Here is a 25,722-nt window from a genome sequence, read left to right as displayed (position 1 = left end):
TGTTATGTTTACGAAATTTTTAAAAGAAATGGATATCGATCTAAGTTTATTATATTTTTCATATTTCAAGCATTTTTTGGGTAAAATGTGTCATTTAAAAGTTAAAATTTGTAACTTTGCAAAATTAGGATGCTTTATATTACAAAATTAACATTTCACTGGTTTGTTTCTATACATGAAAAGACTCGAGTCTTTGTTTGCATAACACAGAATTAAGGCTAAAATATTGCTTTTATTCTTGGTTCAGAAGTCAAAATTTTGACTGTCATCATTTAATCAATTATATTTTTAATGTTTGACATTAGATATGAAAAAACATTTTTTTTTTCAAAAATCGTGAACCAATCCCCTTAAACTCTATTGACATCTTAAATCAAATTCAAAATATAATCTCAAAATAAATTTTAGTGGTTTGGCTTAAGTCTATTTCAGTGTATGGTCATGGGGTCAGGTTCTGTGAGCCAACTTTTATTTGCATATTTTTGTAATATAGACACTTGATAATCAATTAACACTAGGTTTTATAAGGTGATTGAATACAAATCTTTAATGTTGCAGACGACAATCAGGAGAACAGGTTTGCTGTAAATGAGAAGACTGGTGAGATTCGAGTTACTCGTAGTCTGGCCCACAGTCGCGCAGAGTATCTGTTTTCTGTGGAGGCCAGAGACACTGGCTCCAACTTCACCGCCATAACTAAGGTTGGGAGAAGCAAAATCATATTTTCTACGTTTAAGAACTGTCCGTTATATTATTGAATACAGTATACTGCAATTTTTTTTTACCCCAATATCTTTCATTGTTCATAACAGCTTGCCTGGGTTTTAGTTTTAATTCGCATTGTAAGTCCTAGTAAATATTGTATGCCATTGTTAATATTGTAGGTCCTAGTTCAAATTGTAGATCTGTGTTCAAATTGTAGATATGTGTTCAAATTGTAGATCCTCGTACATTATGTAGATTCTTATTCACATTGTATATCCTAGTTAGTTCATATTGTAGGTCCTCATTTATGCTGTAGGTCCTTATTCATAATGTAGATACTTGTTCATATCCGAGGTTCTTGTTCATATTGTAGGTCCTTGTTCATGTTACGGACTTGAACACAGTGAGTCCTTTAATTCCACATTACACAGCAGCATTATCGGAAAACAAAGATGGTACAACCATAGTGTTCAATCTGACATCCCACGACAAGTATGGAGCAGGACTGGAATACTGTATCGACCAAACAGAGCCATCCTGTATGTAGTCGCATTCACAGTGACTCGTCACTGACATGATTCCCAAGATTAATCTGAAATTTTGTTTTATTTCATTCATTTGGGTTCCTCTGACCCACGAGATTTTAAACAAACTTGGGTCAATTTTTTTTTATAGCATGTTGTTGTTTTTAAATTTGTGATGATGCAATATGTAATGAAGGATATTGTTTCCGGATCATTTGTTTATTCTGCATTATTTAGCATGGTATACAGATTCAATTCTTTCATGATCCTGGCTTTGGTCTGCAGAGTGGTTAATTGTCTGTCGTTTTCACAGGGACCATGGGATATTTCTATATTAGTGGTGGGGCGGTGCTTTGTAATCAATCGTTGGACAGAGAAAATACTAGTAGCATCACCCTACACATAGGGTCCAGGGAAATACAGTCTCGGCTCGGGCGGAAGAAAAGGAGCCCTGATACAGGTAAATTGTCAAAACCAACAGCTCAGGTAAAATTTCAACAACAACACAAGTAGATTGTCAGTGTCACCAAGGTCGGTAAAATGTCAACCTTGTCAAAACTGGAAAATCATCAACAGATTTAATGTCAATACCCATCTCCAAGCCCACAAGTAAAGAACCGACAAGTGAGAGGTGTCAATCAACATCAACCAATATAACTTCAACAATACAATGTACATGAAAAGGGCCAAAAGACAAAGTAAACATGATTGATAAATATATTATTCTGCAGGTGGAATGTGCATTTGCGTAAAAGAACAATTGGTTTTAATGAATATGCAATAAAATTTATGAATATAACATTAGAATTTTCTGTGTCGAATTAAAGGTGAAGATAATGAACAGTGATCAATCTCTAAACTCCGATAAATCATCAATACAAACTTTGCGTGTATCACGAGATAGTGTTTATAACATGGTTTTCGAGCCCTGTTTGACCATTTTGTTCTTTGTAGTAATGCTGAATGACTATTTTGTTCTTTGTAGTAGTGCTGAATGACTATTTTGTTCTTTGTAGTAATGCTGAATGACTATTTTGTTCTTTGTAGTAATGTTGAATGACTATTTTGTTCTTTGTAGTAATGTTGACTATTTTGTTCTTTGTAGCAACGTTGATTATTTTGTACGTGAAATGAAATACAAATGGGAATGTATGTTGGTTTAATTTTCAGGGAAGATAACTTTGGTAGTCAATGTAACAGATGTAAATGACAACTCGCCTTCCTTCACGAGGGTTTCCTCGCAGCCGCTGGTGTTTGGGGTCCCCATAGGTGCACGACCTGGTGATGTTGTGGGAGTTTTAAAGGTACTTGAATTTTTTTTATCAGCAACGTCAATGGGGAGTCAACTGAGAAACTGCACATATATATGTCCAGCAATCAAACAGGATATCGCTCTTTATAGATTATTATGTGTGGATGCATGTATGGTATCAACTGCAAGATGCTAACATTTGATGCTGAGTATTTCATATTTGCACAGGCTTACGATCCAGACTCTGTCAGTGTAGGAAAATTGAGGTACAACATCACAGGCGGAGACCTGAGCAAATTCTACGTGTACCCCAGCAGTGGACAGGTCGTGGTGCGGCAGGCGGTGTATCAGGATCACCGTGACAACTACACACTGACAGTGACTGTCACAGATGAAGGTGGGAAGAACGACACCACTCAAGTCACGGTTAGTCTGACGTACCACCGAAGTATTTCAATCTGATGTGTTTCATACCAATTATTAGGCTGTTCTTTACATTTTAATTTTGACTACGAATTGTCCTTTTACCTTAGTAAGATATAAGTCTCACGGAGTGTGACTAGTTAACAGGAAATTTTTACTCCTCCTAAGCACTTGATCACACCTCTGGTGTATCCAGGGCTTCGTGATTGCCCTGCTCTTAATTTCATATTCTTTGTTAACTTTATGAGATTGATCACTCTGTTTTCTATATATGAATATATCATTATTGATCAAGGTATTCGTAGTCACTAGTTCTTTATAGAGATATATAATTGTTGATAAAGGTATTGGTAGTGCCCAGTTCCAGTTCAATGATCCTGATTGTTCCTATCACAAATGAGGAAATGACTTCAAACAAGCAGAATCTAGTACAGTGAGTAGTGTATACAATATTTATTTGATCTGAATCGAAAGTTGAACATCACCTATATGCTGTTAAAACTCCTGACTTGATTGTAGATTTCATGTTACAAGTAAATGCATTTTTGTTTCAGGAAACTAAGCAAATTACTTGGCTCTAAATTTGAGTTTGAAAAATCCACACCACATACTGATGACAAACGTATTGACCCATGCAGGTACAATTGATATATTTCATACATCAATTTAATTTCTTTTAGGTCCAAGAGATCAAGATTGAGGGTCATTGTTTTTGTCTCTTTTTCTGTCTGCAAATTTAACCTAGGTCAAAACAATCACTTTGGTCAAAATGTATCCTTGCTCAAAAATTGGTATGGGCAAACATTTACTTTGGTCGAAACATTTTAAACATGGTCAAAACATTAACTTTCCCCAAAATATTCCCCTTACTGAAAACATTCATCTTACTCAAAACATTCACCTTACTCAAAACATTAACTTTACTCAAAACATTCACCTTACTCAAAACATTAACTTTACTCAAAACATTCACCTTACTCAAAACATTCACCTTATATGAACCATTCACCTTACTCAAAACATTCACCTCACTCAAAACATTCACCTTATATGAACCATTCACCTTACTCAAAACATTCACCTTATATGAACCATTCACCTTACTCAAAACATTCACCTTACTCAAAACATTCACCTTATATGAACCATTCACCTTACTCAAAACATTCACCTTACTCAAAACATTCAACTTACTCAAAACATTCACCTTACTCAAAACATTCAACTTACTCAAAACATTCACCTTATGTGAACCATTCACCTTACTCAAAACATTCACCTTGCTCAAAACATTCACCTTATATGAACCATTCACCTTACTCAAAACATTCACCTTACTCAAAACATTCACCTTGCTCAAAACATTCACCTTATGTGAACCATTCACCTTACTCAAAACATTCACCTTGCTCAAAACATTCACCTTACTCAAAACATTCACTTTACTCAAAACATTCACTTTACTCAAAACATTCACCTTACTCAAAACATTCACTTTACTCAAAACATTCACCTTACTCAAAACATTCACCTTATATGAACCATTCACCTTACTCAAAACATTCACCTTGCTCAAAACATTCACCTTACTCAAAACATTCACCTTATATGAACCATTCACCTTACTCAAAACATTCACCTTACTCAAAACATTCACTTTACTCAAAACATTCACCTCACTCAAAACATTCAACTTTGTAGAAAACATCAACTTAAATCAAGACATTTGCTTTATCAATTGATTAAAACATTAATATGGTACAAAACATTAACGTTGATAAAAACATATACAAGTTAATGAAATAATGTTAATATCGAATTATGGTACATGCAGGACTTATGAATGTGATCTGTATTTTTCCTTTAAGATAAGATTCGTCTTACTGCTTTATCATTTAAATGACATTTGTTGAGATGGGCGACATATGTATTGTCTTTGATAGCATGTATTTATCCCTTTGTGAATTAAAGTTTATTGAAACAACCAGTTTTATTGTGAATGCAGTTAGACTAGAGGTTTTATGTTTTAATGGTAAGAAGTTGTTGGTAATAGTAAGACATTTGTATGCCTATGATTTATGTGTACAATGTTAATTGATTTGCATTGATTGTTTTATTTGCTCTACTGATTGATACATAACATGTGTCTTCAAATAAATGTGTCTTTTTACAGGACGGATGTCTTGTTTCATTGCATCAATCTAACAACAAATTCTGTGCTTCCTAAGACATTTGTGCAAGAGTAAGATTTTTTTTTTTTGATTACTGTCAAATTGTTATTTTTTGTGGAGTTAGATCTTCATGGTTCCTGAGGTCGCCATGAAAATCCCTCATTAACTATAATGAGTTTTGTACAGTAAATCACGCTTCTAGTGACCATTCAGAAGCAGCAAAAACAGTTCGTTAGAAACAAACTCCGTTATATCAAATACACTTTTCATTATTTTCCCCTCATGGGGGAATACATATCATTTGCATGAGGCGTGAATTCGTTATAAACGTGTTCATTATAAGCGTGTTTTACTGTAGTTTGATTTATGTCACATTATTAATTTTAATAAGTATTAAAGCAACCAATATCCTAATGGATTGAAACATGTACACCTTTCCTGTGTTAACTTTTTTTCAGAATTATTCATACAAAAAATCAACAGATAACAAATCTATTCTGCCATGCCTTCAATGACTCATCTCCATGTCAACGTTGTGCTGATGTTACTGTACAGAGGGTACCAGTTGAACACTCCTCCAAGATTTCCACTGCAGAGATTGCATTGTTGGTGATTGGTTCCCTCATACTGGTAGGGGGAGCTGCTTCCATGGCCATCATTTTGCGATCTCCAAAACGGTAATACGGGCTGTTATTATACATTTATAATTGAAGAATGAGTATCTAGACTGTATAATGGAGGCATACAGATAATGGAAGCATGGAATGATTTACATAAACTCGTGTGCAGCATTAACAAGTCCAGTTATACAAGTGTCACCTCCGGTGTTTCCAATGTTTGTATTCCCTTAACACAAACAAATTATATGTGTATTTACTATATTGAGAAAGACTAGATGAAATCCCGCGCAAGCGCGGGAAATTACAATTACATGATATTGCATAGAGGAAGGACTTTTTAAATGCGTGTTTGAATTGGTGCGCACATGAATTGAATCAACGATATCTTTACTTCAAATGTATTTAGAAACAATTTTTAATACGATTGCGTGCATTAGTGGTGTTATATTTATATTTTGATATCATATACAGGAAATAAAACTTGATTACTAGGAAATCACTTGGAGCTCCAAATTGAATATTCCTTGTGTCACATAAATGATCTCTCTACGTATTGAAAATTAGGTAATGATTTTACAAATGCAATTGTCATCCATCATTCCGAATAGTTAACCAAAAATGAAATGAACGGACGATCAAAATTTGAAACTCAGTATTGTGAATGTGTTTATTATGGTAGTTTTTGTCCAGCGCGACAATTGAAAGGCCAAATTATGAATACACGTCGTTTCTTCTCGTCAAAAGCAATAATCGAAAACATAATGCACGATATGAATGTCAAACACAAAAAAACCCTGCTATAATGTAAACAGCTGCCTGATTTCTTGGATATTGCCAGGTAATGTACAACCTAATATCGGTAATATGTTTAACTTTAAAGTTATAAGGCGCAAACTTCCCAGAACAGTCCCAGACCATTCGAAATCTGACATATTGGACTTTTTCGACTTGCAAAAATGTATTGCCTACTTTCAAGATCTGAGACATCACAAAATATGATAAACCAAAATAAAAACTGTTTGCGTTTATCCATGTGTTTGTACATATCAGTAACTGTTAATGAATTATTACAAAAAGTCGTAACAGTGATGTATATAATCACGGAAAAAATTAAGAACATCGAAAATTTCAGATAAATATCGAATTCATAAAAATTTATCGATGTGTCAGATTGTTGGTCTCGGGAGTGGGTTGTCCTTCGTTGAGGTAATATAATTACAAATCTCCATAAAATCATAAATATATGGGCCTAGTCAAAATATTATAAGTATAACTAACACTGAACACCTACTGATCATGTGGTAAACCAATCGCAACTTCTCAGCTTGCCGGAAAGGTCCGAGAATTGTAGACCTAAGCGTCTATATAGTGATGTAACGGCTCGTTCTTGGTGCTTCGTTCTGGAAAATTCCATAAGGCTGATTCAAGATTGAAGAAATGAACAGACATATTGTACTTATTCAAACATTATCAAAACTTATTTTTTCTATAAGTTCAAAATCAAGCATCGATAAACAACGGATTTATTTCATATCGTATTATCTTAAATTGTCATTAATAAGAAAAACGAAAATTGGCTTAGATCCACCAAAGCATGTCCGCCACTGTACTTTTTGCAATTTCAGGGTAATTTATAGAAAACGAAAGTAGGTTTTTTATTAATTTTACGACATTTACTAATCAAGTAAGATTCAATTATAGCATACGGACTTCACCTCACATATGGAACAATATTAAAGGTGCAAGCAGTAACTCCGGAGCAAGCGTTTCGGAGTTTAGTGGCAAAATTTGTTAATTTATAAGTATAGATACTACAAAGAAACAAAAAAGATTTATGGCTGAAGAAACATTGGTGAATGTAAACATTGATCATAGAAGTTTGGTGGCCAATTTTACAAAAGAACATAACAAACAAATCAATTGTCTTCGACGCCACTTAGTCAAAAGTTCTTTTATGAAATGGGATCTAGAACTTTCCTTCACTTTTGCGTCAGTTGCTAAGGTTGGCACTTCAATTTATTTATTCAAGATAGTAAAGTAGAATTAGTTCATGAATCCTTTATATTGTCTCCAAATAATTTATCTTGCCTTCAGACTAGTTATCTTGACCCCAAACCATTAGTCATTTCTCCAGACAATATATTTTGTTCTCAAAACATTATCTGATCCCCAAACCATTTACCTTGTCCTGACACCATTTAGCTTGACCTCAAATTATTTTAAACTTTGGACCATTTATCATTTTCCCAAACCATTTACAATTGTCTTCAGACCATTTATCTTGTCTTCAGACCATTTATCTTGTCTTCAGACCATTTACAATTGTCTTCAGACCATTTATCTTGTCTTTAGACCTTTTATCTTGTCTTCAGACCTTTTATCTTGTCTTCAGACCATTTACAATTGTCTTCAGACCATTTATCTTGTCTTCAGACCTTTCAATGTAATTATTAGACAAGTAAACTACAAATCCCAAATCATTTTTACGTAAGCACTGTAAAATAAAAACGTTTGAAGGGTTAAAAGATCAAAATTGGATTTTAAATAGATTGGTTTCATAACTTAAAGAATTGAATAAAGGTACTTATTGAATATACACATTGTGTAGCCATAGCAATGAAACTCCAAATCAATGCAAGAAAACCTCCTTAAGTTAAAAGTTAAACTGGCAGAGGTCAATATAATTCACATACAATATGCTCACAATATTTTGAATATTGTCTGTCATATACACGTATACTATTTATGCTCTTCTGTGCTATCATGAAAAGTGAAGATAACAAATAGGGATCAATCTCATAACTCTCCCAAGGAATACAAAATAGAGAGTTGGGCAAACAAGAACCCCTGGATATATCAGAGGTGAGATCAGGTGCCTAGGAGAAGTAAGCATCTCCTGTCGACCGATCATGCCCGCCGTGAGCCCTATATTTTAATCAGGTAAACGGATTAATCCGTAGTCAAAACCAGTATGCCAAGAACGGCATAACAATTAGTATGAAACAAGTCAGACAGCATTTGACCCATAGATAGATTGTATTGGCGAATTAGATCAATATACTGACCATAGAATTTGCGAAATGCTGACTTTAAACGAGACTACTGAAACCCCTGTAACATCATTTGTTTGTCAGTAGTCTACCTCGATTTATAAACTTGTCACACGCAGAACAAGCTCTTGCGTATCGAATCACTTAGGAGATATAAACAACATATGCAGGTGATAATGGAATAATATGGGAAGTTGACGATGGAGAAGATGACATAATCCCGTCTGTCGTGTCAGATCACCCGTATTCTTCTATTGTTTCCAAGTAGGGAGAAGACTTTGATTCATTTCTGGATTTCTGAAATCACTAGTGTTAAAGTAAAATGTCAATGCCATTACCTCAATAAGCGGAGTCATTGTTTGAAGTGTTGCAGTGTACTATGCATAAGACCCATCCTGGTCCTCATATAGACTTTAATAAACAAAAGTGGTGTTGCCATAACACCTCCCCCAAGTCACCGTAATACTGAATTGAACGAATAAAACAGCATGCCAGTTTACATAGAATAGCATTGTCATAAGACACATTAGTGATGTGTAAATTTTGGATTGATGTTGATGCTCTTTCATCCACAGAGATCAAGAAGATGAAAAGAAATCTGAAAGCAATATTAGCATGATGGAGTTGGAGAGTATGGCCTCAAACACTCTCAGCAAGACCACCGGCTCGGCAGCGGGGGTGATCAACCCAATGTTTGACCAACAAGAGTTGGCCCAGTAAGTAAAATCTAAGGTCTTTTGTCATCTCAATGTTTGACCAACAGCAGTAAGTATAATCTAAGGACTCTTCTCATCTCAATGTTTTACCAACAGAAATAAGTATAATGTAAGAATAGTTGTCATCTCAATGTTTGATCAACAGGTGGTGATTCAATAAGTAAAATCCAAAGGGGTGGTCTTCTTCCTGTCTGTAGACAGGCTATGTTTTCATTGTATTGTTCTGTAGGTAGACACACCCAATGATTGCTAGTATAGTTGTGTGATGGGTATGAGAATCAAATTCTTATCCATTGTAAAGCTTTAGTCACCGACTCGAATGGGACAGCAACAGAATTGGCTACTTGCATCCACCAGGCCTTTTGGATGGGAATTTTATGAAAATCAAAACATGAGACAGTACATTATTGACCCCATTGGAAATACCCTCCTGTGCTTTCATGGGTTATCCTTAGGTACAAATCAATGTAAAGAAACTGCGATAATCATTATAATTATTTAGTTTCAATTTCTAGTCTTAGAAATTGTATGATATTTTAAGATCACACTAGATATCGATATGTGTATTCATATTTCACTGTTCTTGTGATCTGATATGATATAGGGGTCACGACGGGTGTGACCCGTCCACAGCGAATATTTACTCCTCTTAGGCACCTGATCCCACCTCTGGTATATCCAGTAGTCCGCATTTGTCCAACTTTATTATTTTGTATTCCTTATAGGAGTTATGAGATTGATCACTGTTCATTATCTTCAACTTTATAGGAGTTATGAGATTGATCACTGTTCGTTATCGGAGCCTCCGTGGCCGAGTGGTTAGTGCATCGCGCTCAAAATCACACGGTCTCTCACCTCTGGTCGGCGCGAGTTGGAATCCCGCTCGCGCCGGTAAATTCCACCAATAAAAACTGGGGGTCACCAGTTAACTGAAAAATTATTGAGTGTGGCGGAAAACATAAAAAAAGAAACAAACTGTTCGTTATCTTCACCTTTTCATCTGCCAGTATATCACCCCGAGTCAAACATGGATTTTAACCTGAATAAATATATCTACAGTGTATCATGAAGTCAGCTAGACCCTTTATTTTTATTTTAGAGAGAGATAATTGATTTAATCATTTTTGACTTAAAGATGTGTATTGTAATTATATATTCCTAGTTGTCACATATTTAAAAAAGACTCAGAAGGAAACATTTTCCATTTTCTTGGACCATTTTTCAGAGAATTCCTTAATCATTCAATGGGTGACAGAAGATACTAATAATATCTATTTTTAATTCTGATGATGATGGGCTAAATATGAAAACGAACACTTTGTCAGAGTGGATGAAAAGCGTTTTATAGGAATATTAAAATCTCGTATTAGATACGTTTAAGTGCTTACCATCTATCCTTCTGTGTTTAGTAAACTAGAAGTGATAAAGGAATTAAATTACATGAGTAATATATACTGGTTCCAGCTGACAAAACTTCAACAACATTGCTTTAATTTGAAGATTCATTATCACAACTGTATTATAGAAACCTTGGCTTTCAACATTTTGTCATACATCTTCACTTTCTATTCCGTTACAAAAACGAAATTCTGCAAAATTACGTTTAGGTTTAGTAATTTGCTAATCCTATGGTCGTTATAATGATCTAGTTTGCCAATACAACCTACCATTGGGGCATATGCTGTCTGACATGTTTTATACCGATTGTTATGCTGTTATTGGCACTCTGATTTTGACTACAGATTACTCCGTTTACCTGATCTAGATATAGGGCTCACGGCGGGTGTGACCGATCGACAGGGGATGCTTGCTCCTAGGCATCTGATCCCACCTCTGGTATACCCAAGGGTTTTAGTTTGCCGAATTCTCTATTTTGTATTGCTTATAGGAGTTGTGAGATTGATCAATATTCGTTATCTTTACCTTTCACATCACAGCCAATGGGACGAATGAATTTGAGTTACGTGTATCTATACTTTAATACAAACGCCACAAAAATCCACTGTTATAGGGTCCAGTATATGTTCTATCAAGCTCCAATCTTCACTCATTGCGAAAATATGAACTGCTGTGAATGAGAAACCTCAGCTGTATTGTGTCACCGTATGTACGAGAAATGTGGATTCTAGAAATGTCCTTTTCGTAACTTTTAGTACAATAGACACTCCTGTAACATCAACGTATTTGTCAGTAGCCTGTCTCACTTTTAAAATCTATAATATGTAGAACACACTCTCTTGTATTGAGTCACTTCAGAGCATAGACGCGAAATGCAGGTGATAATGGAATATTGCTACATAGAAATGGAAAGTTGATGATAGAGAAGCTGAAGTCATCCCACTTGTGAAATTATGCTGTTAGTTTGCCATTAAATTTTATCTTCAGTAAAATGTCCAAATATGAAACAGACAATGAAGACGTTGCGTTGTCTTTTATTTCGAGTTCACTGGAATGTATCTAATGGGAATATGAATGAAAGTGAACATTGTTTAAAACAATGTATTTCAATGTCAGGTGGAAGGTAACAACAAGATATATGTAGAAGCTACTTCATAGGAATACAAAAACAGGTAAGCTAATAGAGGAGCACAATTTGTGCCCATAGACCTGACCTCCAAATGCTACAATGTGATGTCAATGAGGAACTCCAGTGGATTTTTATAACAACTTCATAGTATTTGACGGCTTCTCACCTCTGTCAGCGCGGGTTCGAATCCCGCTCGCGCCGGCAAGTGAAAAAGTTTCCCAGTTTACTTTCGGAAGGTCGGTGGTCTCTTCCCAGGTACATTGTATCTGGGTTCTCTCTTCCACCAATAAAAACTGGGCGCCAACATATAACTGAAAAATTGTTGAGTGTGGCGGAAAACATCAATCAATCACATTATTTGTGTAAATAATCGGATGTGAATTGAAAAGTCGCTCGTTTGGATGCTGTTGGTTTTGCGATTTAAAGTTCATGAAATGTTCTTTGGAATTTATTATCATCCACATTTGAGTTACACCACTTTTCTCATACGTTCTGGCATAATACGTTTGAAGTTACCTCTTCAAAGCAGTTGAGCATTTGTGGGGAGCATAGATAAGGGAATAGTAGAACATTTACTGCATCCAGAAAAATATCTGTGTAGAGGTTTTCGTGAACTTCTCGAATTTAGTATAGGTAAAGCAACTCATATTCATTTGTCCCATTGACTGGGATATTAAATGTGTTTAAAATTGAAACACCATTTTGAAGAATTTCGTCGTTTGAAAGTGAACTTGGAATATAGGTTACATTACCAAATGTGGAATAAAAACTGAGTTCGCTTACGATACACCGTACAATTAAAATAATGATCATTACAAACGAAGACAATGGTGTCACAGCTTTGTCAGCTGGAACCAAAGCATACCAGTATTCTTCGTGTATCCTATCTATGGCACGCCAAATTCACAAAAATGAGCTAAACATAGTTTCACAGTTGATAAACTAGGTTTATCGACTGTAAACTATAATTTACGAACTGTAAACTATAGTTAACGATTCCATAACTATAGTTTTCATCCGTAAAACTATATTTAACGGTTGTAAACTATAGTTTACAAATGCTAATCCAAGTTTATCTGTCTTTAAATAAACGTTAACAATAGATTTTGCTGATAAATACAGATTCACATTTGTAAACTACAATTTACATTCGTTAACTATAGTTCACAATTGTTAATCCTAGTTTCACAAATTGTGATACTATATTTATCAGATACACTATGACTTGTAAACCGTAGTTTACAATCGTGAAACCGTATTTATCAGATATTGCAATCGCTAATGATTGTTTTCATTGTTAATTATAGTTTATGCTTGTGAAACATAGATTATCTGTTAACTATGGTTTACAGATGTGAAATATAGATTAACGTCGTTAACTATAGTTTACGGTCCGTAAACTATAGTTTACAGTCGATAAACCTAGTTTATCAACTGTGAAACTATGTTTAGCTCATTTTTGTGAATTTGGCGTGCCATACCTATCTTCTTCCATTCTTTCTGCTTTACTAAACAGAGAAGGATAAATGGTATATAAGTTTATTTTAACGTGTCTAATTCGTGATTTTGACATTCCTCTTATACTTTTTACCCAAACTGCCAAAGTGTCACGAACTTCGTTTTCATATCTGGCCCATCGTCTAATAAAATATTCGACAGAATTCAAAATAGCGATGAAGTTAAGTCGTCATTTGAAAGGTCGGAGCTCTTTAAATGTCGGACCTTTTAAAATGGGAGAATGAGAATTAAGGTCGTCATCTTCAAATCTATCGACATCATATGTAATAACATGTCCAGCTGGACTATAGTTGAAAGAACACTTACATGTAGGCGGATTTTTGTACAAGATGGTCTATATCTAGACACTGTAAAGTTTTTAATGAAAAAGCTTGGATGCAATAATAGAAGTATCTTTGTAGAAACTGTCTCATTAGTCCACTACCGGATGTTTACATTGTGTCTGTCTCTCACAATTCACATTTTCAGACTTTTTCAATCGTGCTTTGATTTCGGAAGCTGAATTTTGCATGAAAGATGAAGATAACAAACAGTTATCAATCTCATAACTCCTATAAGCAATACAAAATAGAGAATTTGGCAAACGGATATACCAAAGGTGCCTAGGAGGAGTAAGCATCTCCTGTTGACCGGTGACACCCGTTATGAGCCCTATAGCATGATCAGGTTAACGGAATTATTTGGAGTTAAAATCAGTGTGCCAAGAATGACGTAACAACCGATATGAAACACACCAGACGGCATATGATTGGTTGTTATGGCAAACTAGATCGTTATAACAACCATGGAATTTGTGAAATGCTGAATTTAAACGAGACTCTTGAAACCTCTACACCATCAACTTATTTGTCAGTAGCCTGCTTCAATTTAAAAACTGATCATACGCTCTTGCGTATCGAATACACACCATATACAGGTGATAATGGAAAATTGCTACATACATATGGGAAGTTGACGATGAAGAAGCTATAATCATTCCGTTTGTCATAAAGTTAAGTTGCTAGTTTGTCGTTAATATCAACTTTTAATAAAATATCTAAGTATGAAGCAGAAGTGAAAGACTTGGTGGTGTCTTTTATTTCGAGTTCAAAGGGATATGTCGAATCGACTTATGAATGAAATTATTATTGTTAATAGATAAAACGTCGTCGATATATCTAAATGTCGAATTGAATGCCACAGCAGGAGATTTTTTCCTCTTACGTAGAAGTTTTTGAATAAATTCAAACATGTGGTTTGCTAGTGTTTCTTTACAGATCAGGTTTACGTTTCGTCAAAATTGAGATATGTTTACAAGATTTATGGGACTTTGTACTGAAAATAGTTTTCCAGAATTTTTTTTTCACTATGCGACACTGAAGGAATCTGAAATTTGATGTGTGATTACCTAATGACACGGATCGAGTTTCACTTTTTTACGGTTGACCTATTCTAACGCAAATAGCGAGACTTGGTTTCATTGTTGAATGAATTTCTTTAAATTTTTGTTCTCCCGACTTTTCACTTTTGATTTAGGAAACTGAAAATTGATATGTTATTGACTACTTATCTTTACAGCTGAGCAATTTGTACGAGATTCGTGGAAATTTGTGCCGGATATAGTTTTCCGGCTTTTTCTCTACAATGTCTTAACTTAGGTTACATGTATCGAATGAGTAGATACACGTCAGGTTTACACATCATTTACTGTTGGATTCTTCTAACAAAATTTGTAAAACTTAGTCTCGTGTTTGACTAAATGGATTCTGTAAAACTTAGTCTCGTGTTTGACTAAATGGATTCTGTAAAACTTAGTCTCGTGTTTGACTAAATGGATTCTGTAAAACTTAGTTTCGTGTTTGACTAAATGGATTCTGTAAAACTTAGTCTCGTGTTTGACTAAATGGATTATGTAAAACTTAGTCTCGTGCGTTCTTTGTAGTTCCCTGTATGTTTATTTTATTGTGAAAGATTTATATGATCTAAAGCAAACCAATTTGTAATCGAGTTCATCTTATTCTCCGCATCTATTCTCAAGAGATCTAATTATACCATTTCCGTTTACCATGTCAATGTATAGGGCTCGTGATGTGTGTGAAAGGTTACCCTTCCTAGGCACCTTACACCACCTATGGTATGTCGAAGGGCCCCTGTTTGTCCTTCTTCTCCTGGTATTAAGACGATATCCTCCCAACTCGTCCAAAATATCCGATGATACATTTCTTAACTTTTTATTGAAGCCACAAGAGAAGTTGTGAATGTTAAAGACGCTAGGTAGAGGCGAAAATATCCATCTTTATATAATTCATTGCTCGGAATACTAGAGATGAGGTTGTTCGTAATACAACGATAGAAGTCAGGGTTGAGGATATGAATGAAGAGCTTTTTAAGTGAAGATAAATATACATCTTCGTTTACCTATAATCGTTCAATATTGAAACAGTTTTTAAAAAAAAAAATACAACTGAAATTTCAAGACAGGACATTGTCCTTACAATGTATGTATAACCTTATCGAATTTAATTTCCCTATTTATTATCACATTTATTTATTCATTTATTTTTATTCTAAATTATTGATGTACCGATAAGATTATTCACGCAGAATATTACGCAGACGACTTGAATTGGGACCAATATGGGACATGTATTGTTATACAATACTTACAGAAACCGGTCGCGGTAGCTCAGGGGTAAAGCGTTCGCTTCGTAACCGGGAGATAGTAAGTCTGAGCCCAGTTCATGCCATGGCCGCGTCAAACCTATGGCAATAAAATAGGAAGTGATTGCTCCTTCGCAAAACAATCGGCATTTAGAAGTTAAAATCACGGGTCTTTCGGATATGACCTTAAAAACGGATGTACCGTGTCTACGCAGGTATTGGCACGATAAAGAACCCTCACTGCTACGGCCCTGAGCGCTAAGCATAGGTCTAAATTTGTGTTACTTCACTCACAGCTGGTGACGTCTCAATATGAGTGAAAAATTCTCGACGGGACGTGAAACAAACAATCAATCTGTCTAACAGAATATAACTGTAATTCGGTGGACTGCTGTCTGACGCGTCTACAACCAACTGTTTGACTACGGATTACTCTGTTTACCAGCGTGACCGGTCAACAGGGGATGCTTATTCCTTCTAGGCACTTAATCTCTCGTAAGGTGTTTCCAAGGGACCGTGTTCGCCCTGATCTCAATTCAATATTCTTTAAAGGATTTACGAAATTGATCACTGTTTGTTATCTTCACCTATCTTTATAAAATCTGGTTTTACACACACACACCACCACCACCACCATGTAATTTCAGTCTTCACTTATGACCATGATTAAAACAGAATTTTGAAATTTAGGAGACTGAGACAGCTGTTTCCATGATTTTTAAACAGTAGAGTTTACCTGTAATATTTACCTTTTGATTCGTCAAACTTCAAAGAAACAAACAATAACAGCTTGAGCAGATTCATTTTTTTTTTTAATTTCAAACACACACAATGCACATGCACAGTTACAAATAAAAGGATCTAACAACAACAGCTGTAATTCTTAGTGCTTGACAGCTTAAGGAGGTATTACGCCTTCGATCCGAATCATCATGAATAAAATGATATAGGATTTGTTTGATAAAGTTGTGTACTTGGACATTTAAGCTTTGTGATCCTGACATTTGCAATATCTAACCTCCAAATGCTTGTGTCAGATAGTAATACTGTACGTTCCATGGAAATCAAATAGAAAATATAGTGTATGTATTTGCACATTATATACCAAGTGTAACGCCTTTGTTTGATACTTGCTAAAGATATCTACGTGTTTGCCCATCTCTTGATTTTGTGTTGCTTGTGGGAACTGTGCGATTGATTGCTCTTCGTTGTCTTATTTTTTTGCCAAAGATAGCTATATACTGGGACAAAAGATCATAGGGTCACAATTATTAATTAATATTAATATTACTAATTGATGCAAGAGCTTCAAACAATAAGATGAATATCAGGGTAGTTTTTCCTTCTCACAATTGCTAGAAATTAAAAAAGAAAAAATACTACCAGTTGATTTCTGAGTCAAAAGGTCATAGTCCAAGGTTATAGGTAGTAATTGAATTAAGTTAACAGTTGAAATAATAATCTTTTATTGAATTCTACGTGAAATGTAAGGAGCATATAAAAGCTAAACTTAGGTTTGAGTATTTTCCACGTTTAGTAGTACAATAATTTCAGCTGGTGTATGACAGAACTAAGCACACGTGATACAGTAAGTACGCTTAACTGTTGTCGTCATAATAAAATTTAGAAAAAGTAATTGTATATAGACTTCAGTGTTAAAAAAGATTTGGTACTTCAAAAATTAGAAGGTGAAACAACAATATATGTTTTTATTTCATGATTGAATAATTCCAATGCTATTTATTACAAGTGTTTTGATTGGACAAAAATAAAGCTGAACAAGAGTTTACACATCAATAAATCCGAAAACGCGATGTATTCATACACGCCTGAAAATAAATAACATAGTGCGGGCAAACTATTCAAATTTTTGCAATTGTTTATGAAGTGAATGAATTGGAATTATAAGAATCAAACATTCTTTTTGAAGAATTTATCGATGTGTAAACTCCGGCCATTTTACTCACAAACTTAACATAAAAGTGCTTCGCACTTTTATTCAGTTTGTGAGTAAAATGTCCGGAGTTTACACATCGATAAATTCTTCAAAAAGAATGTTTAATCCTATAATAATTCAAACCATTGAAACTTGCTTCTACACCTTAACAAGCGAGGCCTCGTTGGTCAATATTGTTTACAGCTACAATGCAAACCAAATGAAAAGGGATCAGTGACAAACGAATAAATAGTAAACAGCCGTATCAATTTGGGACTTCCCAATTTATTGGGCGGGTTAGAAAATCAAACTTTATACCCAAGAAGGCAAATATTCAAACCTTAGAATCAGTCAATGATACATTTTGATAAATGACCAAATAATTCTGTGGTTTCTGGAGGCATAGATATACAAAACGTCGTGTGTATCTCAAAAGTATCACGTAGTGTATATTTGGTTGTATTGCATCATGCTACATTACATGTATATTACATTTTTATTAAGGATGCGGATATCATTTATCTTAATGTGTTGCGCCTTAATGTAACTAAGCTGCTAATAATCAATTTTACTCTATATATTGGTAATTAATATTAGAACCTAATAGTAATATATATTCACGATAAGGTTCACTGTGATATATACATGCAGAAAACGCGTGTTCGGTGTCGATTCATTGTCTGATGTAAAGAGAGTTTTTTATGAATAACACTTGAAACAAACATAAAATGGATGTATGGGTCGATGTATAACTTTTTTTGCTTAGTTTGGTTGTAATTAGCACAAATGCAAAATTCCTTTGAAAATTTTGTTTTAAAAATAACGGACTTGTAAATTTTCTGTGATTTCAGAAGTTGAAATAGATTATCCCTCCCTTTATATCAGATTTCCCCAGCTGTTTTAGACTTAATTGAGAAATCATGGGATCAAATTACATTTCATACGGTAAACTGTATTCATTTTACTTATAATTTTTTTTTTCATTTTCATCATTTTTGAAAAAGTTTGTAGGAAGTGTCGTTTAATGAATAGGATTCATAAAATGAGGACATTGATATTATGAAAAAACACGAAATCTGAAGTATGATTAAATGTGAATTTTTGGCAGGATTGTTTTTTATTGATTCTGGACATGAAGGGTTTTATTGTGCTGTCAAGGATATGATGTACGGACTGATATCAATTTGTTGTAAAATTTATGAAACACAATCAATAGAGAAATCAGCTAATCTTCTAGCCAATGAATTCAGTGACTGGTGCAAAGGTCACACCTCTGGACCCTTATTGCATCCTCACACAAATAAGTCAAACAAATCGGGAACAGCTGTCACTACTTCATACACGGTATTCAACCCAATAAACTCCCCAGGGACTTACAATGTGGAAACTAGAGGGCGGTTTTTACATATAGTAGATCGTTAATCTTAACCAAATTATACTTCCCTAAAAAATGGTATTACTTATTCAAATACGCCATGCAGCTGTAGATAAATGTGAGGATTGTCCTAATGACGGCTGGATACACAGATGGGCAGGTGAATTACTAAAACTAAATGTGATACCCCATCCCATGCCGTGCTATTCACTGAAGAACTATTTCAGTATCTAAAACGTGATAAGAAAATATTTACCCATTCATTTATCAAAATACCACGTAATGCCTCGGTCTGTATGAATTAGATTTTAAGTGGGGTCTGTAGGAAATGTATGTTTCGGGCGAAGGAGATACAGATTTGTAGCTACAGCAAATGTTGAGATTAGTTATAGTAAATGTATACTCTAATCAGGCCGTGTAGATAGAGCGAATATTTCAGACTCTAGTGAGGCTGTGTAGATAGAGCGAATATTTCAGACTCTAGTGAGGCTGTGTAGATAGAGCGAATGTTTCAGACTCTAGTGAGGCTGTGTAGATAGAGCGAATGTTTCAGACTCTAGTGAGGCTGTGTAGATAGAGCGAATATTTCAGACTCTAGTGAGGCTGTGTAGCTAGAGCGAATATTTCAGACTCTAGTGAGGCTGTGTAGCTAGAGTGAATATTTCAGACTCTAGTGAGGCTGTGTAGCTAGAGCGAATATTTCAGACTCTAGTGAGGCTGTGTAGCTAGAGCGAATGTTTCAGACTCTAGTGAGGCTGTGTAGCTAGGGTGAATGTTTCAGACACTAATGAGGCTGTGTAGCTAGAGCGAATATTTCAGACTCTAATGAAGCTGTGTAGATAGAGCGAATATTTCAGACTCTAGTGAGGCTGTGTAACTAGAGTGAATGTTTCAGACTCTAATGAAGCTGTGTAGATAGAGCGAATATTTCAGACTCTAATGAGGCTGTGTAGCTAGAGCGAATATTTCAGACTCTAGTGAGGCTGTGTAGATAGAGCGAATATTTCAGACTCTAGTGAGGCTGTGTAGCTAGAGTGATTGTTTCAGACTCTAATGAAGCTGTGTAGCTAGAGCGAATGTTTCAGACTCTAGTGAGGCTGTGTAGCTAGAGTGAATGTTTCAGACTCTAGTGAGGCTGTGTAGCTAGAGCGAATATTTCAGACTCTAGTGAGGCTGTGTAGCTAGAGTGAATGTTTCAGACTCTAATGAATAATGAAGCTGTGTAACTAGAGCGAATATTTCAGACTCTAGTGAGGCTGTGTAGCTAGAGTGAATGTTTCAGACTCTAGTGAGGCTGTGTAGCTAGAGCGAATATTTCAGACTCTAGTGAGGCTGTGTAGCTAGAGTGAATGTTTCAGACTCTAATGAATAATGAAGCTGTGTAACTAGAGCGAATATTTCAGACTCTAGTGAGGCTGTGTAGCTAGAGTGAATGTTTCAGACTCTAGTGAGGCTGTGTAGATAGAGCGAATATTTCAGACTCTAGTGAGGCTGTGTAGATAGAGCGAATATTTCAGACTCTAGTGAGACTGTGTAGCTAGAGTGAATGTTTCAGACTCTAATGAAGCTGTGTAACTAGAGCGAATATTTCAGACTCTAGTGAGGCTGTGTAGCTAGAGCGAATGTTTCAGACTCTAGTGAGGCTGTGTAGCTAGAGTGAATGTTTCAGACTCTAGTGAATAATGAAGCTGTGTAACTAGAGTGAATGTTTCAGACTCTAGTGAGGCTGTGTAGCTAGAGCGAATATTTCAGACTCTAGTGAGGCTGTGTAGCTAGAGCGAATGTTTCAGACTCTAGTGAGGCTGTGTAGCTAGAGTGAATGTTTCAGACTCTAGTGAATAATGAAGCTGTGTAACTAGAGTGAATGTTTCAGACTCTAATGAATAATGAAGCTGTGTAGCTAGAGTGAATGTTTCAGATTCTAGTGAGGCTGTGTAGATAGAGCGAATATTTCAGACTCTAGTGAGGCTGTGTAGATAGAGCGAATATTTCAGACTCTAGTGAGGCTGTGTAGCTAGAGTGAATGTTTCAGACTCTAATGAATAATGAAGCTGTGTAACTAGAGTGAATGTTTCAGACTCTAGTGAGGCTGTGTAGATAGAGCGAATATTTCAGACTCTAGTGAGGCTGTGTAGATAGAGCGAATATTTCAGACTCTAGTGAGGCTGTGTAGCTAGAGTGAATGTTTCAGACTCTAATGAAGCTGTGTAACTAGAGCGAATATTTCAGACTCTAGTGAGGCTGTGTAGCTAGAGCGAATGTTTCAGACTCTAGTGAGGCTGTGTAGCTAGAGTGAATGTTTCAGACTCTAGTGAGGCTGTGTAGCTAGAGTGAATGTTTCAGACTCTAGTGAGGCTGTGTAGATAGAGCGAATATTTCAGACTCTAGTGAGGCTGTGTAGATAGAGCGAATATTTCAGACTCTAATGAAGCTGTGTAGCTAGAGCGAATATTTCAGACTCTAGTGAGGCTGTGTAGCTAGAGTGAATGTTTCAGACTCTAGTGAGGCTGTGTAGCTAGAGCGAATATTTCAGACTCTAGTGAGGCTGTGTAGCTAGAGTGAATGTTTCAGACTCTAATGAATAATGAAGCTGTGTAACTAGAGCGAATATTTCAGACTCTAGTGAGGCTGTGTAGCTAGAGTGAATGTTTCAGACTCTAGTGAGGCTGTGTAGATAGAGCGAATATTTCAGACTCTAGTGAGGCTGTGTAGATAGAGCGAATATTTCAGACTCTAGTGAGACTGTGTAGCTAGAGTGAATGTTTCAGACTCTAATGAAGCTGTGTAACTAGAGCGAATATTTCAGACTCTAGTGAGGCTGTGTAGCTAGAGCGAATGTTTCAGACTCTAGTGAGGCTGTGTAGCTAGAGTGAATGTTTCAGACTCTAGTGAATAATGAAGCTGTGTAACTAGAGTGAATGTTTCAGACTCTAGTGAGGCTGTGTAGCTAGAGCGAATATTTCAGACTCTAGTGAGGCTGTGTAGCTAGAGCGAATGTTTCAGACTCTAGTGAGGCTGTGTAGCTAGAGTGAATGTTTCAGACTCTAGTGAATAATGAAGCTGTGTAACTAGAGTGAATGTTTCAGACTCTAATGAATAATGAAGCTGTGTAGCTAGAGTGAATGTTTCAGATTCTAGTGAGGCTGTGTAGATAGAGCGAATATTTCAGACTCTAGTGAGGCTGTGTAGATAGAGCGAATATTTCAGACTCTAGTGAGGCTGTGTAGCTAGAGTGAATGTTTCAGACTCTAATGAATAATGAAGCTGTGTAACTAGAGTGAATGTTTCAGACTCTAGTGAGGCTGTGTAGATAGAGCGAATATTTCAGACTCTAGTGAGGCTGTGTAGATAGAGCGAATATTTCAGACTCTAGTGAGGCTGTGTAGCTAGAGTGAATGTTTCAGACTCTAATGAAGCTGTGTAACTAGAGCGAATATTTCAGACTCTAGTGAGGCTGTGTAGCTAGAGCGAATGTTTCAGACTCTAGTGAGGCTGTGTAGCTAGAGTGAATGTTTCAGACTCTAGTGAGGCTGTGTAGCTAGAGTGAATGTTTCAGACTCTAGTGAGGCTGTGTAGATAGAGCGAATATTTCAGACTCTAGTGAGGCTGTGTAGATAGAGCGAATATTTCAGACTCTAATGAAGCTGTGTAGCTAGAGCGAATATTTCAGACTCTAGTGAGGCTGTGTAGATAGAGCGAATATTTCAGACTCTAGTGAGGCTGTGTAGCTAGAGTGAATGTTTCAGACTCTAGTGAGGCTGTGTAGCTAGAGTGAATGTTTCAGACTCTATATAATGAAGATGTGTAGCTAGAGCGAATATTTCAGACTCTAGTGAGGCCGTGTAGCTAGAGTGAATATTTCAGACTTTAGTGAGGCTGTGTAGCTAGAGCGAATATTTCAGACTCTAATGAGGCTGTGTAGCTAGAGTGAATGTTTCAGATACTAATGAGGCTGTGTAGCTAGAGCGAATATTTCAGACTCTAATGAGGCTGTGTAGCTAGAGTGAATGTTTCAGACACTAATGAGGCTGTGTAGCTAGGGTGAATGTTTCAGACACTAATGAGGCTGTGTAGCTAGAGCGAATATTTCAGACTCTAATGAGGCTGTGTAGCTAGAGTGAATGTTTCAGACTCTAATGAAGCTGTGTAGATAGAGCGAATATTTCAGACTCTAGTGAGGCTGTGTAGCTAGAGTGAATGTTTCAGACTCTAATGAATAATGAAGCTGTGTAGATAGAGCGAATATTTCAGACTCTAGTGAGGCCGTGTAGATAGAGCGAATATTTCAGACTCTAATGAGGCTATGTAGCTAGAGCGAATGTTTCAGACTCTAATGAAGCTGTGTAGCTAGAGTGAATGTTTCAGACACTAATGAGGCTGTGTAGCTAGGGTGAATGTTTCAGATTCTAATGAAGCTGTGTAGCTAGAGTGCATGTTTCAGACTCTAATGAAGATGTGTAGCTAGACCGAATATTTCAGACTCTAGTGAATAATGAAGCTGTGTAGCGAGAGCGAATATCTCAGACTCTAATGAAGCTGTGTAGCTAGAGCGAATATTTCAGACTCTAGTGAATAATGAAGCTGTGTAGCTAGGGTGAATATTTCAGATTCTAAAGAAGCTGTGTAGCTAGAGTGAATGTTTCAGACTCTAAAGAAGCTGTGTAGCTAGAGTGAATGTTTCACTCTAATGAAGCTGTGTAGCTAGAGTGAATGTTTCAAACACTAATGAGGCTGTGTAGCTAGGGTGAATGTTTCAGATTCTAATGAGGCTGTGTAGCGAGAGTGAATGTTTCAGATTCTAATGATGCTGTGTAGCTAGGGTGAATATTTCAGACTCTAATGAAGCTATGTAGATAGAGCGAATATTTCAGACTCTAATGAAGATGTGTAGCTAGAGCGAATGTTTCAGACTCTAATGAATAATGAAGCTGTGTAGCGAGAGTGAATGTTTCAGATTCTAATGAGGCTGTGTAGCGAGAGTGAATGTTTCAGATTCCAATGATGCTGTGTAGCTAGGGTAAATATTTCAGACTCTAATGAAGCTATGTAGATAGAGCGAATATTTCAGACTGTAATGAAGATGTGTAGCTAGAGCGAATGTTTCAGACTCTAATGGTCCCTTGGGGTTCCGGGTTAGAATGGGTCCTCAATGTCCCCTTGCTTGTCGTAAGAGGCGACTAAATGGGGCGGTCCTTCGGATGAGACCGCAAAAACCGAGGTCCCGTATCACAGCAGGTGTGGCACGATAAAGATCCCTCTCTGCTCAATGGCCATAAGCGCCGAGCATAGGCCTAAATCACCGGCATTGGTGACGTCTCCATACGAGTGAAATATTCTCGAGAGAGACGTGAAATATTATTCAATCAATTCAGACTTTAATGAAGCTGAGTAACTAGAGCGAATGTTTCAGATTAGGGAGTTATTGGCCTGCAGCTGGAGAATAATTTAATAAGTGGGTGATATAATAGTGATGATTATCCTTTTGAATTGAAAGTAGTCAGTATTTCTGGGTATGGACGGGTATTAGAGCATATACGGCGCTATCAACTCTCATGTCCTGTTTTATTTTCAGTCAATCCATATAAAGTGCAGTAATCTAGTGAATTTTGTCCGCAGTTGATATATATTTACTTAGTGTGAAGATTGTGCAATAAACATTAAATCACATTACACACAGAAAGCACTTACCAATACTCCAATCTAAGTCTGAAGATTGTGCAATAAATCTTAAATCACGTTACATACTGAAAGCACTTTTCAATATTCAAATCAAAGTTTGAAGATCGTGCAATAACCCTTAGATCACAGTACATACTGAGAACATTCACCAATACTCCAACCTAAGTCTTCTGTAAAAGGACACCGTGTGCAGACATCACTCATTAATAACCAAGTTATTTTGATTTTTTTTCCAGTAGAAATCATGCTTACTGCTTCTAATAAGAACTGGTATGTTTTGGCATGCTAGGATTTTATTTCTATTCATAGTTTCTTGTTAAATCGCAAACATCCGTTTCATGTAAAGGTGAAAAAACGAACATGGTAAACATGAAACTTCATCACATACGAATCTCGCGAAAATAAATTCTCGCGAAGATTTCGAGATCAGCAGTACCAGAGAGACCATATGATTTACAAGTAGCATAAAAACAATATTCAATTTTTAAATATCCAATTTTTATAGATAAAACTCTTATTCTGCGTATGATCAATTTCTAAATTGAGGCAGGCAACTGACAATAAGTTGATGTTACAACGGTTTCAA

General features: G+C 36.0%; 1 protein-coding gene across 1 annotated transcript in view; it reads left to right on the top strand.

Annotated features, from left to right (window-relative positions):
- Positions 1-25,722, top strand: part of LOC125670462 (protocadherin Fat 4-like) — a 249,559-nt gene that overhangs the window by 221,193 nt on the left and 2,644 nt on the right. Inside the window, exons 59-68 of the mRNA XM_056161239.1 lie at positions 559-701; positions 1,079-1,244; positions 1,543-1,689; positions 2,400-2,533; positions 2,710-2,907; positions 3,249-3,337; positions 3,459-3,542; positions 5,078-5,146; positions 5,534-5,752; positions 9,321-9,461. Of these exons, the coding sequence (XP_056017214.1) occupies positions 559-701; positions 1,079-1,244; positions 1,543-1,689; positions 2,400-2,533; positions 2,710-2,907; positions 3,249-3,337; positions 3,459-3,542; positions 5,078-5,146; positions 5,534-5,752; positions 9,321-9,461 (1,390 nt within the window). The remainder of the gene's footprint in view (positions 1-558; positions 702-1,078; positions 1,245-1,542; positions 1,690-2,399; positions 2,534-2,709; positions 2,908-3,248; positions 3,338-3,458; positions 3,543-5,077; positions 5,147-5,533; positions 5,753-9,320; positions 9,462-25,722) is intronic.

The sequence above is a fragment of the Ostrea edulis genome, chromosome 4 (assembly GCF_947568905.1).
Source record: "Ostrea edulis chromosome 4, xbOstEdul1.1, whole genome shotgun sequence".
NCBI lineage: Eukaryota > Metazoa > Mollusca > Bivalvia > Ostreida > Ostreidae > Ostrea > Ostrea edulis.
Note: the sequence above shows the minus strand (reverse complement) of the source record. Positions and strands in the feature narration are given on the sequence as shown.